The sequence below is a fragment of the Crotalus tigris genome, unplaced genomic scaffold (genome assembly GCF_016545835.1).
Source record: "Crotalus tigris isolate CLP2741 ecotype Arizona unplaced genomic scaffold, ASM1654583v1 scf7180000018790.500841, whole genome shotgun sequence".
Taxonomy (NCBI): Eukaryota; Metazoa; Chordata; class Lepidosauria; order Squamata; family Viperidae; genus Crotalus; species Crotalus tigris.
Genome location: NW_024097202.1, coordinates 349,373 through 368,238, shown reverse-complemented (window position 1 = coordinate 368,238; position 18,866 = coordinate 349,373). Strand labels below are relative to the sequence as shown.

At 38.9% G+C, this 18,866-nt stretch overlaps 1 protein-coding gene across 4 annotated transcripts in view; it reads right to left on the bottom strand.

Annotated features, from left to right (window-relative positions):
* Positions 1-1,853: 1,853 nt before the first annotated feature.
* The window catches only part of LOC120313830 (ephrin type-B receptor 5), a 190,606-nt gene continuing 173,593 nt past the window's right edge, over positions 1,854-18,866 (bottom strand). For all 4 annotated transcript variants that reach the window (XM_039356177.1, XM_039356174.1, XM_039356175.1 and 1 more), the window contains exons 13-17: positions 11,609-11,824; positions 10,907-11,056; positions 10,589-10,782; positions 7,414-7,569; positions 1,854-3,840 (exon numbers count right to left, since the gene is read on the bottom strand). In XM_039356177.1, coding sequence (XP_039212111.1) covers positions 3,732-3,840; positions 7,414-7,569; positions 10,589-10,782; positions 10,907-11,056; positions 11,609-11,824 — 825 coding nt within the window. In that variant the 3' untranslated portion in view covers positions 1,854-3,731. The remainder of the gene's footprint in view (positions 3,841-7,413; positions 7,570-10,588; positions 10,783-10,906; positions 11,057-11,608; positions 11,825-18,866) is intronic.

Sequence of the window (18,866 nt, the reverse complement as noted above, 5' to 3'; positions counted from 1 at the left end):
CCTAGAAAAGTGGTAGTGGGGGAGGGGAATGAGCTGAACTGATGGCAGCACTGCACAAGCCTGAGCGAGAGATGGCTGGAACTGCAGGGCTGTCAGGGCTCATCGGAAGCAGAAGCACCAGGATCAGCGCGAGGCTCCTGCTGGAGCTTGGCGCTGATCCTGGCACTTCTGCTAAGCCCAGAAGAAGCACCGATCAGCTGGAATGTTGCAGCATCTCCAGAGTCTTGTGATTTACATTCAGATGCTTAGCAACTGATTCATATTTATGATGGTCACAGTGTCCCGGGGACATGTGAAGTGACCAAAACCTGCTGCAACCACCCAGCTGATGGGGGGAATAAAAACCAAGCACCCCCCAACCCACCCCCGCTGCCAATCCTCAACAAAATGCTCACAACAATAAAAACCTCGGACAGGAGGAAGAGCACGGCCGGGCGGGCAGGTGGCTTGGGAGGCACTTTTTTCAGTGCCATTGTAACTTCAAACAGTCACTAAGCGAACTGTTGTAAGTCAAGGACTACCTGTACTTTACCACTTTTTTCCTTTTCCTTTTTGGTCATCAAGTTTTTGACACCTTGCTAGGTGACTGGTGGTACTTGGATATTGCCATATCCTAAAAATGGTACAATGGGTGAAAAGGTTAAAAAGCCCTGTTCTAAATAAATGCTAATCTCTTCATTCACAGCATCTTTTCCAGGTGATTAGTAGTAAAAAATAAGGTAATAACTAAGTGCCGTGTCTGAATCATTGCTTATAATATACATATAGTTACACACGTATGTATGTTTCCATGTATGTATGTCATATAGGTGTATGTTTGTGTGTGTGTGTAGTGCACAAATTACAGAATAAATGTATTGCAGCACCAGACAAGTTTCATTTGTATTTGTGTGTCTGTCTGTGAAATTTCAGCATACCCAGCACTGGCTGAATGGTGGCTTCCATTTTTACAAATTGGCAGACTTCACAGAAAATTACTATGGTGTCCCCATTAATAATAGCAAATATTATCTGAACTAATATCTGTAAACCCTATTGTTTCTTGGATTATCCTCTACTTTTATTAAAGTTTTAGCATATACCTAAATATAAGTAAATATTCTAAATATAAGTGAGCAAGTTGATGTCCATTTGCATAGCCAAGTGCTTTTTTCCCTCTCTCCCCCCAAGTCCTTTCATTTTTGTGCAGAGGAAAGGTTAACTACAATCTATTTGATGCAGTTCAAAAATAACCTCAAGGTCATTCCAGGAACAATTCAGCTAATCCACTCACATCACATGCAGCAATGCACTAACAAGCTGCTAAGTTGTCAGATGTGTCAGTGAATGTGTACAATTGATTCAGGAAAAATAGATGACTATTTACAGATGACAGTTGGCATTCACTAGTGTATAGCTAAAAGTGGGAAATCGGAACATTCACTTGAGACAGTCATATGTGTATTCTGATTTCACCATGTTTGAGCCATCTATCTTCTGTGCATGCGTATGTGCGCACACACACACACACACACATATATGTGAGTGAGACAGAAAAAGAGATTTCCTTTCTCAGATACGCATCTACCCTCCAGGAACTTTTCTGCCAGAATGAGATTCGGTTCCAGAGAAATGCATCAGGATAGATAGAGATTTAGCATCCTGATGAATTAATGACTGCTGCTGCTCCCATCCCAAATAGATCTGGGTTATCTTTATGGTCGGAGATATTGCTTCACATCCACCGTTTCTCAATGGATCCAGCCTCAATGTGGACCGGAGCCTCAATCATTTTCTTGTGCAAACCATCTGCTCTCTTTCAACTCCCAGAAAATCAATGTAATCCCACATTCAAAGAAAGTCTTGTCAACGTATTTTTGGTAAAATGTTTTATTTCAGTTTCTGTGGTCTCCACATCCAATTAGAAATTGCAAAGAATGACTTTTCATCTTCCTAGAGACAGATATACTGTACTGCTACCTACTCTTACTTCAACTAGGCTGTTGACATCCTATCAGAGGATCAACACCAATCCACGAGAGGCCCAAAATGTTTTGGGTCCTAAGACTAACACTCCAAATGCCCCCAGCAAGCTGTTACCAAATACTATGGGGCCCAATACACAACAAAGTTATCCAGTGCAAATCCCATTCAAGTGAACTGTGGTACATGTAGACCAGGGGCTCAGACTCAATTCGGATGAGTGCTGCATGGGATTGGTTCATTAGCTTGAGGGCCTCACCCTTCCGGCCTTCTCATACCGTGATTCAAAAGTATCTAGGAAGTAAAAAAATGAAGAGTATTGCGCTATGCCATTAAACATAAATTTATTAAATATAAAAGGTACCGTGAAACAGAGCTACTTGCAAAACAGTGCTGCAAAACAGCTATTTCACTTTGGCTACTTAGCTGGCAGCAATTGTTTCATTAACTAGAACACCAATATTTGGTTTTTATTACTGCGCTGATATGCAATATTTCTTCATGATCATACCTAGGATGATATAAAGTAGGAAAGCCATCCCATCAAGAGCTGTATCCCTTCTTTCTTCTCTCTCCTTGCTGAAGAGGGACATCTTTCCTTTGGTCTTCCCCCCTCCCCACACTTCTCCTTTCCTTTCCTATCCTGGCAGTGATCTTGCTTGCTTGCCCTCTGTCCTTCTCATGCTTTGCCCATCAGACAGAGCCTTCCAATAGAGCAGACAGCTGCAACCCTTCTCTCAACTGCCTCTTTTCTTCTCTCACACAGCCCCAACCTCCTGACCTCTTTTCCTGGCTATGCCTTGCCTCCTTGCTGCTCCCGCCAGCAGAATTTAGCACCACCACAGAAACGGCATCCATGGTGCAATGTGAGAGCAACTGGAAGTCTCAGAAGGGCTGCTTGTAAGAGAGACTTTGGGCATGTTCTATGCAACCTGGCCTACAAGGACACCTTGTGAGGTCATGGGGCTGAAGTAGCTGCTGAGCTGTTCTTCTTCTTCTCCTTGCTGCTCAGTGCCCTGACCTTGCTGGGCTAAGCATTGTTGCACGACACAGAAAATGATTTGGAGAGTGGTAGTAGTCCCCTAGACCACAAGTTAGAGACCCTTGGTCTAGACTCTGTCCCATGATTTGGATTTGTCCACCTCTGCCAACTTGAACAGCATTCAAAATGCACTACTTGAAACAGCATTCAGACTGTCTTGCTTTGTGTCTGTTTAACCAAAACTGCCCAAAAGAAAAAGTTGGTGCAATGCTCTTCTCATCACCAAATTCCACTAGCTGGACAAAAGCTTTCAAGGGGTCTCTTTTGGCAACCCAGTCTTTTCAACACTATATTAAACTCAACTTTGCTTGCTCCAGCTTAAAACTTGCCATTTACAGGCCGCTAGTCCAAAGTAGAATCTTCTGAGGTGTCTGTTTCTGTTACGGGTTCAATCCCATACGTTGGCATCGAATTGGCAGTGAGTGCATTTCCAATTCCAAAGCTACCTTCTCAGCTCTACCCTGTGTACTATCAGCCCACCCCACCCCAAATGTACAATACCACCCATCTCTAAATGACACAGGATTTGTAGTGTTTCAAGTTATAATAAAAAAATAAAGAAAACAAGCAAAGACTCTCTATAAATTTTCTCTGGTCTGTGAAGTGGAGTGCAATGTTTCCTGTGCTCCCATCCATGCCTGAAATGGATTGTTCTGCCTCTCTTCGACAGCAAAATGCTCATTTGATTCTCCATGTGTTTTAAGGGGAACGGACTGTTCTCAGTTTGTCAGACCTCAACAGGTTCAAGCTGATTGAGGTGGACCCGCATGAGTTGGATGCTGTTGAGGATTTTCTTCTGATGACCAACCAGGCTGATGCCAATGCGCTGGATATCTCTGCAAAGGAAAAGAGAGGAAGATCTCAGCCAAGGCTTTGGCCTTGTCAAAACTTGCAAACTTATTCAAGCCACTGTAGCCTGGCAGAGCAGTGTAACCATTTTGCCATCTTCATCTCTTCCATGGGTAGGAATGCCTATTGCCTTCTAAGAGAAATTTGGCGAGGTATGCTCTTTTTCTTCCAACAATGAGTAATGGCTATTGTGGAAAAATGACTTATATGGTGCACTATGGATGGCTACTGTTATTGTATTATCCAGATCCCCACTGTGGTTCTTGGCAGCTGAAGGAGAAAAGCAGGAGGCAGGATCACCCCAGTCCCACAGAAAATTGCTAATATCCTGGGCCCAAAGGCTCTCCTGTTTAGATTACTGCATCTTGTGTTACATGGGGCTGCTTTTGAAAATGACTGGATTACAGCACAGGTACCATTTGGCTGCCCACTTGTTGACCAGTGAAAACTAGTACAGCAAAGGGACATCTTGGTTTCAGGTGCTGTTTTGATTGCCAGTCACCTTCTAGGCCCAATTCAAGATTCTGTTAATTATCTATAAGGCTTTTTGTGCCACTTATTTCCAGGATCATCCTGTCTAGGTGAAACGTGTGCTTGCCTAAATACATAGTGGCAGAGAGGGCACTAGCAGGTTTCCTCTCCCTGGGATGTCAGGGGTAAGTCGAGGAGACTAGCATTCTTACTCAAGCTTCTCATTCTGAAATAGCTTGCCCTCGGAAGCCCTTTGTTGTTGCCATTATCATTCATGATAGCAATAAAAGCTGCCTTTTACAGAGCCTTCCAAGCAAAGGATGTCCTGTAACAGATGACAACACTTTAGGGGAGATTAGGAATTGGTTAAGTTAATGTTACTCTTTGCAGGTGCTTGTATGGTGCAGTTATATTCTCAAAGGATGTAAACTGTCCAGGATCTTTGAAGGAAGTGACACACAGATGTATGTATAACATTATATCCCTGCTGAGCTAAATGGAGATATATATATATACATATATAGAGAGAGATATAAATGGATATATATATATATATATATATATATATATATATATATATATATATATATACACACACACACACACATACATATAAAGTTCTTAAAGCTATGGGAATACCAGACCATCTTATTTGTCTCTTGAGAAACCTATATGTGGGTCAAGAAGCAACAGTGAGAACTGGACATGGAACCACTGATTGGTTCAAAATTGGAAAAGGAGTCCGGCAAGCCTGTATACTGTCGCCCTGCCTATTTAACTTATATGCAGAGCACATCATGAGAAAGGCAGGGCTAGATGAATCAAAAGTTGGAATTAAGATGGCCGGGAGAAATATCAACAACCTAAGATATGCAGATGATACCACTCTAATGGCAGAAAGTGAAGAGGAACTAAAGAGCCTCTTGATGCGGGTGAAGAAGGATAGTGCAAAAGTTGGCTTGAAACTCAACATTAAGAAAACCAAAATCATGGCATCCGGCCCTCTCAATTCCTGACAAATAGATGGGGAAGAAATGGAGGTAGTGACAGATTTTATTTTTCTGGGCTCCAAGATCACCTCAGAGGGGGACTGCAGCCAAGAAATTAAAAGACGCTTGCTCCTGGGGAGGAAAGCTATGGCAAATCTAGACAGCATACTAAAAAGCAGAGACATCACCCTGCCAACAAAAGTGCGTATAGTCCAGGCCATGGTTTTCCCAGTTGCAATGTATGGCTGTGAAAGTTGGACATAAGAAAGGCTGAGCGCCAAAGAATTGAGGCCTTTGAACTATGGTGCTGGAGAAGACTCCTGCGAATCCCTTGGACTGCAAGGCGTTCAAACCGGTCAGTCCTAGAAGAGATCAACCCCGACTGCTCTTTAGAAGGCCAGCTCCTGAAGTTGAAACTCAAGTACTTTGGCCACCTAATGAGAAGGAAAGACTCACTGGAGAAGGGCCTAATGCTGGGAAAGATTGAGGGCAATAGAAGAAGGGGACGACAGAGAATGAGATGGCTGGATGGAGTCACTGAAGCAGTAGGTGTGAACTTAAATGGACTCCAGAAGATGGTAGAGGACAAGAAGACCTGGAGGAATGTTGTCCTGTCGCGATGGGTCGGACACGACTTCGCAGTTATATATATAAACATTCTTAACCACAGCACCTGCTCCATAGAAGGGAACTTAGGTTATATTAGCAAGGTACTTAGATGATGGCATGTTAACAAGGGTTTGTTGTTTTAATGTTTTATGTTTTGATCAGTTATGTTTTATAGTTTTTAAAATGTTTTTATAGGCCTTCTAATTTTTGATTGGGAGCTGCCCATACTTGGCTGAAAGATAGGTGGCTATATAAATACCAGTGAAGGAGGATATTTGTAGCTCAGGATTGAAATGAGGTGTCTTTTGTGTTCTCTGAGCTTGCTTATTTTCTTGCAGATGTTTCACTACCCTAACTAGATAACATCATCAGTGGTAGTACTGACTAGCACTGATGATGTTATCTAGTTTGGGTAATGAAATGTTTGCAAGAAAACAAACAAGCTGAGAGAGCACCAGGGCTATATAAATGTTTTAAATAAATCAATAAAATGTTGAGTAATAGTACTGGAAGCTCAACAGCTAATGCTCACCAAGAGAATGCAAAAACATATTCTAAATCAGGGATGGGTCATGTGTGGACCTCTATATGTTGTTGTATTACTATTCCCCAGAATCCTGGTTCTATCTGAATTTCCAAAATCACACATTTTAGCTTCACAGTTCCTTAGTGCTTACTGTACATCAAAGTGTGGCCTCGCCAAATAACAGCAGCTGGCCAACCTCACCTGGACTTGAAAAGTAAGTGAGATCATCTAGGTCAGAGGTAGGCAACTGTGGCTCTTTTATGACTCGTGGACTTCAACTCCCAGAATTCCTGAGTGAGTCATAAAAGAGCCACAGCTGCCTACCCTTGATTTAGGTAATATTTAGGTGGCAATTCAGGGCTTCTGAATAGGCTAGATTTAAAGATTAAAAATATATCACATGGAAGTTAAATTTATTCAACTAAATTTATAATATATTTTATAAATATAAATTATAAAATGTTATAATATTATAGTATAATATTATACATTTGTAATGGACTGTTTTATAGGCAAATTTATCATATCTTGGCATCAGGCTTTAGATTGCAATCATTATGTGCTGACATTTGATAAATGAAAATTATCTGGCTTGTCATAGTATACTTTCTTGCTAAATATGCTCCCCATTTCCCACACTTAGGGAGAAACAGTATCCAACTCTGAACACATAGTCCACCTGGAAACACCTTTCGTGAATAATAGCTGTTCAGAAAGATATGATCCTTCTTTTGAGAAAGATGACTCATTCCTTCCTATTCTCTTGAAGAAGAAATACCTCAAATCACCCCTGAACTGGAGGACATTTTAACCCATATTCTCTTCTCTCTTAAGTATACAAATACAAATGATATACTGTAATTGTAAAAACACAAAAGAGTATGCAGGTATATCCACGACAGCCAAACTTGTGCTCCTCTGCAGACTCAGTCGTACTGCCACACAATAGGAGATCTAGTTCTTACTCTAAAGTCATGCGTGAGATGACATCAAATGTAGCCAGGCCAGCTTGGTCAAAGTTGTCCTTGTAACGTCCCATCTTAATGGCATCCAGCCATTCATGGGCATTGGAGAGTGAAGGGAAGTCTGGGGGCGAGTTGCTTAGTAGATGTTGGGATGGTCTATAAGGAAGAAAAGAAGAGGGATATTTCAAAGAGCACAAGAACAAACTGAGATATGTTCAGCATCAGCCATTCAAAATGCTTCAGGAGAAGTGGTAAAGTATGTAATAATAATAATAATAGTAAAGTTGGAAGGGACCTTGGAGGTCATCTAGTCCAACCCCCTGCTCGGGCAGGAAACCCTACACCATTTCGGACAAATGGCTGTCCAGTCTCTTCTTAAAGAGCATTTACCGCTTCTGGAGGCAAGCTGTTCCACTGATTAATTGTTCTAACTGTCAGGAAGTTTCTCCTTAGTTCTAGGTTGCTTCTCTCCTTGATTAGTTTCCACCCGTTGCTTCTTGTCCTGCCTTCAGGTGCTTTGGAAAAATAGCTTAATTCCCTCTTCTTTATGGCAGCCCCTGAGATATTGGAATACTGCTATCATGTCCCCCCTTGTCCTTCTCTTCGTTAAACTAGAAATACCCAATTCTAGCAACCGTTCCTTATATGTTTTAGCCTCCAGTCCCCTAATCATCTTTGTTGCTCTTCTCTGTACTCTTTCTAGAGTCTCAACATCTTTTTTACATCGTGGTGACCAAAATGTGACTTTTGAAACATGCAAAATACACTACAGGGAATTGCTGCCAACCTCAGTTCTGCCAGATACATCTGCCAAGCAGCCGTGAGGTCTTAGGTAGGTTTTATTTGTGCTTTCTATGGGTGCACCTGATACTTGAAGAGGTTTTCAATGCAATGTAAACCCTGTTACTAAAGGAGACTCCTGTTATTCCTCTTCTAAAATATGTTTGCTTTTCTTCCTCTGATAGTTTTGGGCAAAAATAAAGGCACCTTTATGCATTCAAAGTTGTTTTTTTTTTTTAAAAAAAAAAAAACCCCTATGTACAACTAAGGATTTCTCTCTTCTTTCCCGGGTCTGGATGAAAGTTTGTGATACCCATGGGAAAATGTTTCCATGCCAACAAGATGGACTTCCTTTCTTACTTCTGAATCCATCTAATCTTGGCTGCATCTTTCCCCAGGGAACTCCTCTTTGTTGACCTCAAGATTTTAGTTGTATAAAGCTGGGAAAAACACATGGGAACATGGGAATTTCTACAGCATTATTATCAGCTTTTGTTGAGAAGGTTCCACAATCACCTCATCACCAACAGAGGCAGACCTCTCTTTATCAATTTCATGTTTTCACCTTTGCTCATTAGATACTGTGATCAGCTCCCACACCTTGCTCAACCCACAAGCCATTGCCTTCAAGAATTGTTCTAATTTAACTGCCTACCATACAGTTATTTATTTAATAAATAGAGAATCTGAAATCAAGAATTCTATTAATAGAGAAAAATAATAATCGTTGTTGTACTGCATAGTGGGCTGAGAGTAGGCTATGAGTCACATAACTCGTATTTCCACCTTATCTCACCTTTTATGAAGTCTCTTCCCTTTGAGTCGCACTCCTTCTTTTAGCAATTAAGAAAAAATAATACTAATTTACTTTCATTATGTGTTGTAGGATAATGTTAGAGCAATGCAAAATGTAGCTATGGCTATCACTATTATAATATTTGCTTTTTTTCAAGCTAACATGGATATAAACTTGGGAAAGAATGTGATGATGAAGACTTAGAAACAAGAGATAAGCTTTGGCTTCTATGGGTGAAAGGAAAAAATTAGTTGTCTGCCTATATAGGGGCGATATACATACATACATACATACATACATACATACATACATACATACGAATAAAAGAATAAAATACGATCACCGGGAGGGTTGAAGTAAGAATACTTTACTAAAAATATACTTATACTAAAAAGTTGCCAAGCTTTCGCTGGGGGAACTCCCCAGCATCGTCAGGGCTAAAAGGCCATTACAATAAAGGTGGTTTAAGTAGGTTCAAGTGACGTTTGCGCACGGCTCCTAGACCGTGTTACTGGCCCTGATTGGCCAGCTGATAACAAAGATGTGTCTATATGTGTCTTTATTCCCCACCCCAGTCCTCCTTACATCCCCAGTCCTCCTTACAAGACATGATTGCTGAGGCACACCATACTCAGATAAGAGCTGTTGACACGACAAAGGAGGAGAGAGGTATACAATTGGGAAGGGATATTAACCCACAGTTAGTGGAACCCTATCCCCATTATAAGACACAAGAAAACATCAGATTGAATCCTCCCCCCGATACGGCAGGCGTTGGTATTATCGGAAGAGGAGGGGATGCAAGGTTACTAACGCCTCCAAAGACCAATAGTGGAGGGATAGGGAAGGGTATCCGAAGAAAAGAACATAACGTTATAGACACATCTTGGTTATCAGCTGGCCAATCAGGGCCAGTAACACGGTCTAGGAGCCGTGTGCAGCCAACCTCCCTTCGTGGCATCACTGGCTACGATAAGAGTGTTATTGAAGTCAAACTGATGGCCTTGTTGTGCCATATGCATCCAAAGTTGTGAGTGTGGTTCGCCTCGTTTTATGGCCAGTTTGTGTTCGTGGAGGCGGGTTTTCAAGCGTTTGGCTGTTTCTCCCACATAGTTGCCTTCGCAGTTTTTGCAGTTGATCTTATAAACAATAGCAGATTTCTCCATGGTAGGTAGGGGGTCCTAGATTCCCAAACTCTTCCTCAAATCCAAGGAATTCTCCTCTTCCCCAAGGAAATCCAGATCTCATCTGCCACGACTATTACAAAACATTTCCCATCCTGACAAATACATTTACTCCTGTATTTACTAGCCTTTTGCTATCAGTGTCCGTGCATTTGATTCTCTTCACTATTTTTATCCCTTGTAAGGTATTTAAACACAGGATTATATTTAAGAAGAATTTGCATACTTTATGTTGACTCTACATGTATAACAGGTATCAGGAACTTTTTGATTATTGTTTTCTTTGTCCAGAGGAAACATCAGATTCCAAGTTAATACCTAGAAGTTATGCTTGATCTCTACATTTCAAAACACAGCTTTTCTATCATCCTCTCCAATTTGTGGATTACACACTTCCCTGATGGTCCCTTCCTACCTGCTATTTCCTGTGCCTGTCGCTTTAAGAGCAGATGGTTTGCGAATCATCTTGTCTAGGGCATTGACTATCTGCTCAAATTTCGGCCTCTGGACCCGTTCTTTCTGCCAACAATCCAACATCAGCAGGTGCAAAACAGTAGGGCAGTCCGGAGGTGGTGGAAGACGATAATCCTGGTCGATAGCATTGATTACCTAACAACAAAGGAAGAAAGGCATAAGGACATGCTCCCATTGGCATATACATGAATGCTATCCAAAAAGTAAATACCTAGTTCAAAGCATGTTCTTTTAGTGTTTGGGCTACATTAAAACTTACATCTTGATTGGACATGTCCCAGTAGGGTCTCTCTCCATAGGACATGACTTCCCACATTACAATGCCATAGCTCCAGACATCACTTGAGGATGTAAATTTACGGTACTGGATAGCCTCTGGAGCTGTCCAACGAATGGGAATCTTGCCACCCTATAATTTTAAAGGAACAGAAAAGCAGTATGCATGAAACAGCTCTCAGTTCGAAACAAGTCCACTGAAATTAAGTCACTGTTTAGATTTTTTTTAAAAAGTAAGTTAATAGTTTTAGAAGAGCAGAAAAAAATTCCTACTGATTTTAGTAGCAGAATTAAAATTCCTATAGAGTGCATTCCAAAACAATGGCAGCTTCATTATATAAAACTTGCGATAACCAAAAGAAAGACTATGTTCACTCTCTTGAGTTGTTTATAAAAATAATAAAGGTGGGGTATAAATTAAAAAACAAATACCATTAAAACGTACCTAATTCTTCAGTATAAAGAGAAATCATTCATATTTTTCACTTTATTTAGATGACTGACAACAACTTTAGCAGAAGACCCAGAGACGGTCTGCTCAGAGTTGCCTGAACCATGAGACGGGTGGCAAGTAAATTTGATAAATACATATAAGGCAACACTTAAATGTAGCACAATGCAAACTCAGAATCCTGCCTGATTATTACAGATTCATGAAAAAGTATTTTCTTGTATAAGAACTTACCAAGGCCCCAGTATAGGTTGGGTTTGAAGCATCGTCTTCTAAGAATCTTGACAAGCCAAAATCTGATACTTTGCAAACCAAGTTGCTGTTGACCAGGATATTGCGGGCAGCCAAATCCCGGTGAACATAATTCATATCTGAGAGATAACGCATGCCAGCTGCTATGCCCCGCAACATGCCAACTAGCTGCAACATGCTGAACTGACCTTCCTTTTGCTGTAAGTTACAAACAAAAAAGAAGAGCTTCTATGAGATATTACTTTAAATGTTTTCTAATTTCTCACCTGCATCAGTAGTATGACAATCGCAATGCAGACTGAATAAGATGAGACTAAATAATCACAGCTTGGTGCAAGATTCAGTTGCACCTGACATGTGTGATAGGAAAAGACTCAAGAAGCTATTAGCTTTTCTGAATGAACCATTTCCAATCTAGTTCTTTCTAAAGTGCAATATTTGTGCTTGGCTTTTGCAGGTAGAGCTTCTTTGTTTTTCTATATTAAAAAAAAATCTTCATCACAGCAGACTATTAATTCAATCCTGGTCTCTGTTTGATGGGCTTTCTGTTTGAAAAGAGTATTTTGGGATCCATCTCTAGAGCGTGACAGCTGCAAACCAGGCATACTAACTTCAGTGGAAACTGAATAAAGATGCTAGAAGTGAAAAAATATTAACAAATAAATACAACAATCTTCAGGAATCTTAAAGACCTGGAAATACATACATACATACATACATACATGCATACATCTTTAATAACGTTAAAAACAAGAATCCCGGGTATACACATATTGTGGCAGTAATAAAAGTATCCGAACACCAGGATAAAAATCTTAAACCAAAGCTGTTTAATCTAAAAAAGTACTAAGCTTTTGTCGGCCAAACTACCGACATCATCAGAGTGTAAAAACGCCGGATCTGGGAGTTAGTTTATATAACTGGCCGCCTCTGCGCTCTCACCCTTGAACAGGTCATTGGTCCACTCATTAGTACCAGCCGTGCTGTTCTTAAAGAGGCCGCGCTTATCAATGCATCCGTAACTTCCAAGCAGTGAAAAGATAAGCAATTTGGAGACTTTACAGAGGTGTTGTCTGAAGAGATTAAAAACCTGGTGTGTTTAGCAATGTTGTCAAATTAAACATATTGGAAGTAATTAATATCTTCAATAAAAAGGGGGCACTCAAAAGGAAATCGTGAGTCTAAGAATTTCGATCCCCAAGTAAGTAAGTACAAGGGCTTTGAATGCTTTCAATGTAATTGAAACCTGGAAGGAACACCACATTTCAACAGCACCAACATCACATTGGATTTATAAGGCCACCAAAACAAATGACTCTAGGCCAGGGCTTTTCAACCTGTGGTACGGGTACCACCTGTGGTACATTGGCACCTGGCAGGTGGTACGCAACCATCCTAGAAAAGTGGTAGCGGGGGAGGAGAATGAGCCGAGCCGGTGGCAGCATCGTACAAGCCTAAGCGAGAGATGTCTGGAGCTGCAGGGCTGTCAGGGCTCAGTGCAAGTGCCAGGATCAGTGCCAGGCTCCAGCTGGAGCTCAGCGCTGATCCTGGTGCTTCTGCTGAGCCCAGAAGAAGCGCCAGTCAACTGGAATGTTGCAGCCTCTCCAGGGTCTTGTGATTTACATTCAGATGCTTGGCAACTGATTCATATTTATGACAATCACCGTGTCCCAGGGTCATGTGAAGTGACCAAAACCTGCTGCAACCAGCCAGCAGACGGGGGGGGGGGGAAATAAAAACCAAACACCCCCCCCCCCCACCCCCACTGCTCACAACAATGAAAACCTCAGACAGGAGGAAGAGTGCGACCGGGCGGGCAGGCGTCTTGCTCAGCTGTGGCTTGGGGGGCACTTTTTTCAGTGTCATTGTAACTTCGAACAGTCACTAAGCGAACTGTTGTAAGTTGAGGACTACCTGTACTTCATCACTTTTTTCCTTTTGGGGGGGGGTCAAGTTTTTGACACCTTGCTAGGCGACTGGTGGTACTTGGATGTTGCCATATCCTAAAAGTGGTACAATGGGTAAAAAGGTTGAAAAGCTCTGCTCTAGGCAGTACCAAGTATTAAAACACCATTTAAAAAATCGAAATACAAATCTATACAATTCAACAAAACCTCCTGCTGTGGTAAAACATGCATTAACTTTAATGAGTAGATTCCTTCGAGCAGCTGCATTTTTTGTAGACTTGCACAGAAAAAAGAATTTGGCTGATTCAATTACTAACAGAGAAGAGACGTGCTTGAGCAAGAGCCAAAGCATTTTAGCAACTCCAGTATGAAGCTACTTCTGAAACCAACGTCCATATGCAAAACATGATCTCTAAATGTTTTAGAAAAGAGTTATTGAAGAAAAACAATGAGGTGCCACCCCCACTCACTGACCACCATGGGTGGAATGAACCAAGGGGACTTTGGAAATAGCAGCATTTGCAATTTCACTCTTTCCTTAACCCTGGTCTGATTTTCCCACTCCCTTTATTAGGCGTTTCTATCCTGCTATTATATTTCCTGCATTAAAAGCTGCAAAGCACATTTGGAAGATGCTGGGATGGTTGCCTAATTTTTGACCCTTATTTACATGAGAAGCTGATGCTCCGGGACAATCCTGGTTTTCAAAATAGCAGAGGACTCATTTTCTTTTGAAATCACAGGAGAATAGGAATATTAATATTCTGGATCCTTTTATTGTCAATTGGATTTTTAAATAATGAGTAATTGCAAAAGTAATTTGGATTGCCTAAAGTGGTAAAATGAAAGCATATTCAATTAAAGCATCTCTTCATTTGGCAGTCAGATTCAGGTGCATTAGCAGATTCTAAAACACGTGAATTAATATGGAATTTTGAAATGAGTTTCCACACCATTAACAAAAAAAAAAAAAAGCATTCTTGTTTTCACAACTCACTGATGAACACAATCGACACACTTTGGCCTTCATGGGGAGGAGGCTAAAACCATCACTGGTAGAACTAGATTTCTTACAAGAACAGATCTTCAGGCTATAAAAATTATTTTGGGAACTTGGAATATTGTTTCTTGATATAAGAGATAGTAGGCCCAGTGAGATCAATAAAATGTCTGAATAAAAAAAATTCTAAATCTTAAATTTTATCTACCATATTTTAAATGAAATATCTCAATTTCAGTGGTTCTAATTGTAATCAGAATTAAATCTGTATCCTATTCATCAGATTTAGCGTCATTTAATTTTAATTAATATTAATTTATATTTAAAAAACAGAGAAGTAAATGGAACATTTTCCACTAACTATAGCTATCTAAAAAGCTACTGCCTACTGTGAAGTGTCTCTTTTTAATATTCATCTTCCGATACACAAAAGCTACTGCATTTAAAAATATTATTGAGACAAAAAGTAGTTTAATCTATGGCAGTTTGCAAACTTTGATAATCACGTCAAAAATCTCTCTTCTAGGATATGAATTCCTGATCATGTACAGTAAGTAACGGTTAATTATTGGGAAATTTCCAATTAATATTTGTATGAACATTATATAAATGCCTATTATGCATATAAAGAATCAATTATATGGGATTAAGCATAATTTGAGTAAAATTTCACTCCTTATACTCTAGAATTAAGGAATTTATCTTCTGTAATAGATTATGGTATAAATACTCTTTTAAAGTATTATTGCCCCATTTTTATTGTAAGGACATTTGGCTACCTATTGAAATAATTGGGACAAATAATAATCAGTATACATAATGTTTGAATAGAGATTACTGCTTTCAGTTAAGAAATAATTAACATCTAGAGATAAAAGCTGGTGGTTCGTGTAGGTGAGGATCAAAAAAATACACTGAAAACAGAATAATAGTGAATTTAATATAAAATACATTTATAGTTCTAAAACACATTAGAATGTGGGAATATTAGTCAATGTTAAGAAAATATGTGTATCATAGTACTAAATTTAATGATACTGTAAAAGCTGTAGTATGGGCACAGACCCATACAGAGATTAGGAATCTGTGCAGAAGGATAACAACAAATATAATAGATGCTAATATGCTTTTTGGTTTGGAAATTGCTCATTTTGTAGTGCCTTTTAAGTTGATGGAACAAATTTAGCCATGACTAAATTGGTATCTGTGACTGTGTGTGCATATCTTTATATGCTTCATCCCAAGAGGAAAAACATTTATTTTGATCTTGTTGTGGCAACTATATCAAGGAGAACAAAACACTTAAGCAATAATAAGCATCCATTGCCGGATGAATGTCTAAGAAACATTTGGGATAATTTATTATGATAAAAAACCAATTTGTAAGATTAGAGTATGATTAGGGATGCATAGTAATCATCTTAATTTATTCTGTTTTGAAACTGCAGATAAACAACAAATTATTATGTTATTCATTGTCTATGATTTTGATAAGTTTGTTTTGTATAATTCTTAATTAATTTAATAAGGTAACACATTATGAATGTCTACTATGTATTGTTGAATCTTTAATATTGTAAGACACTGGCTTTGTCTTTCCCTACATCTGGAAATTTTATTCAACAATTCCTTTGACTTCTGTGTTTTTGTTAATGATCCTACCATTATTAAAGTACATTTTAAAACTATAAAAATGCCACAACAGATGCAAGCATAGAAAATTTGAGTTCAGCTTCTTTAGAAACATACATTCATTTTTAAATGAATATATTCACCAGAATACATAGAAGATTATATCTTCTATGCTTCCATATGAACTCTAGAGTAGATGTCTGTATAAACATCACACCAGCCCTTTTCAAAGTAAGCAATATTATGCAAACTGCAGAAAAGGAGTAAGAAGAATAAGTCAAAGAAATTAAATCCATTGAACAAGAAAGGAAAGAAAAATAAGCTAAACCTAGCTTATATAACAAAATTATTCGTGCACTGTACTTCTCCATATCATGCCAGCCTTGCCAACCATGATTGCTTTTACAGCAGTGAATCATTGCTTTGTATGTTGCCTTTTGTATTTTAAAATTCTTGCCTCTTTCTTTGGGGTGATCACAATACTCCATCCAATCATGATTTCTCATTCTGCTTCTTGACCCATTCAGTCTTCCTTCTTTTTTTCTTTTTCAATTTGATCTTTATTTGTTCTCTTCATACAAACACGCCTACGCACTTATTTCATATGTGTTACTTGCTTTTGTATTCAATCCATGTGTTTTTCAGCTCCTGTTTGCTCTAGTTCCTACTGTATTCATGTTACTTTTATTGTCTTCTGACATTACTAACTCTCACTTTCTTATAACAAAGGAGAAGAAGCACACTTTTATACACAACCATTTTTACTTTTGGAGAAAAAACATTTCTTCCAACCCATTATCTTTCTTCAAATTTCTCCTTTCAATTCCCCATTTAGTAAGTACTATGTTGGACAATATTTAATATACATTAATATATATTAATTTAATATATCTCCTTCTTCTAGATTTTTGCCATTTACTATAACCTAAAACATTCCATCCTTCCTTGTCAAACACAATTACCTTGGTTTGCAATACACGATAGCACATGGAGAGACTCTTAACATTTATAGCAAATAATTTTATCTTATCATAACACAAATACAGCCCAACATAAACTTCATACAAAAGCCTATAAGTGTTTATATCCTCAATCAACACATCTCCAATGCCACCATAAGCATTCATTATATGTATATCCATAAATAACATTACTCACAGATTGAAACATGTACTTTTTTGTGTTTTATTCCCTACTTCGTGCTGAACCGTTTGTAAGCCTACCATTTGTTCTTACAGATGCTTCCAAGGACAGTACATAATGCTTCCATTATATATTGCCCTTATTATATTCAACAACCAACCTTCAATTCCAGTCTCACATAATTGTCTCAAAATTTCATTTATCATTTCTCTAAATTATCAAATGTACAATAAACATTTTCACATTCCTATATTTCTCAGTGACTTGCTGAAGAGCAAACATCTGGTCAACATTCTCCCTTTCAAACCTAAGGATGCAAATTTTACCTCTCCTAACCCTTCATTAGAATTCTGCCAACACCTTCCCAAGCATATTTAACAAATTAAACCCAGCATACTCTGTACACTCGCTCTTGTTTCTCTTCCCTTTGCATAGGGGATTCGTACTAGCACTCTTCCAAATGTCAAGTAGAGATGCAGCCTTCGCACCTGCTTTACACAAATCATTCAGCCACTTCACAAGCAAATCACACCTCAATTTTATCATTCCTCCAGGTAAACTATCTACAACTGTAACCTTACCATTTTTCAACATTCTTACAGCATTATTTATTTTAAATTGAATTAGTAAGTCAGCCACATTTTTAGACTGGTTTTGTCATTTTTGTCTACTTATTAAGTCTTTTTGAAGGACCTGGGATAGGCAGATGTTGTTTTGATGGTGTAAAGGTTTTGTCGCAGGTTGTTCCGGTAAAGCTACTTTTTGCATTTGACTATTAATGATTTTTTTCAGTGCCGATGATATTCAAGTTGGTGCTCCAGGTGTTTTGCAATTGCACTGAAAGTGCCTAATAGTATTGGTACCATCTTTGCTTTCTCTTGCCATTGCCATTCTACTTCCATTTGCAGATCTTTGTATTTTGTGAATTTTGTCCAATTCTTTTTATTCTATGTGCTGTCTCCAGGTATTACAGTGCAAGAACTAGTAGGACTACAAAACGAAGAAGCTAAAGTGCTCTGGGACTTTAAAATTCAAACAGACAAGCATTTACCACACAATACACCAGTGTTAACAACTATTGATACGAAAGACACAAAATTCTGGATAATATATTATTATAGTTGGTCACATAGTCAGCCACATGTTTAGACTAGATTATGGGATTTTTGTCCTCTGATCAAGTATAATTATTATTATATTATATTATTAGCATGTATATCAGTCCCACCTTCAATTTAATGTCACTGAGTGGTGTGGCTAGCTGCCAATCAGAAAGAAAGATAATGATTTAAAAACAGTTCCACACTATTCCTTCTAGTTTGTTGCCTTCCTTTCTGTGCCTTTGACTGCCCCCCCCCTACCTCTCCCCTCAGCATATCGGTAACTCTTTTCTCCAACTCTAATGCCCACAAACTTTTTTTTGCTCAGGCCTCCCTCTTACTCCATATCAGGGGTATTATTATTTTATCAAAATTCATTATAGAGATGCATGCTGCCATATTATTTTTACTGAAATCGTTTCCCTATGTCTTGTATTTCGTGTTATTCTATTTAGTAT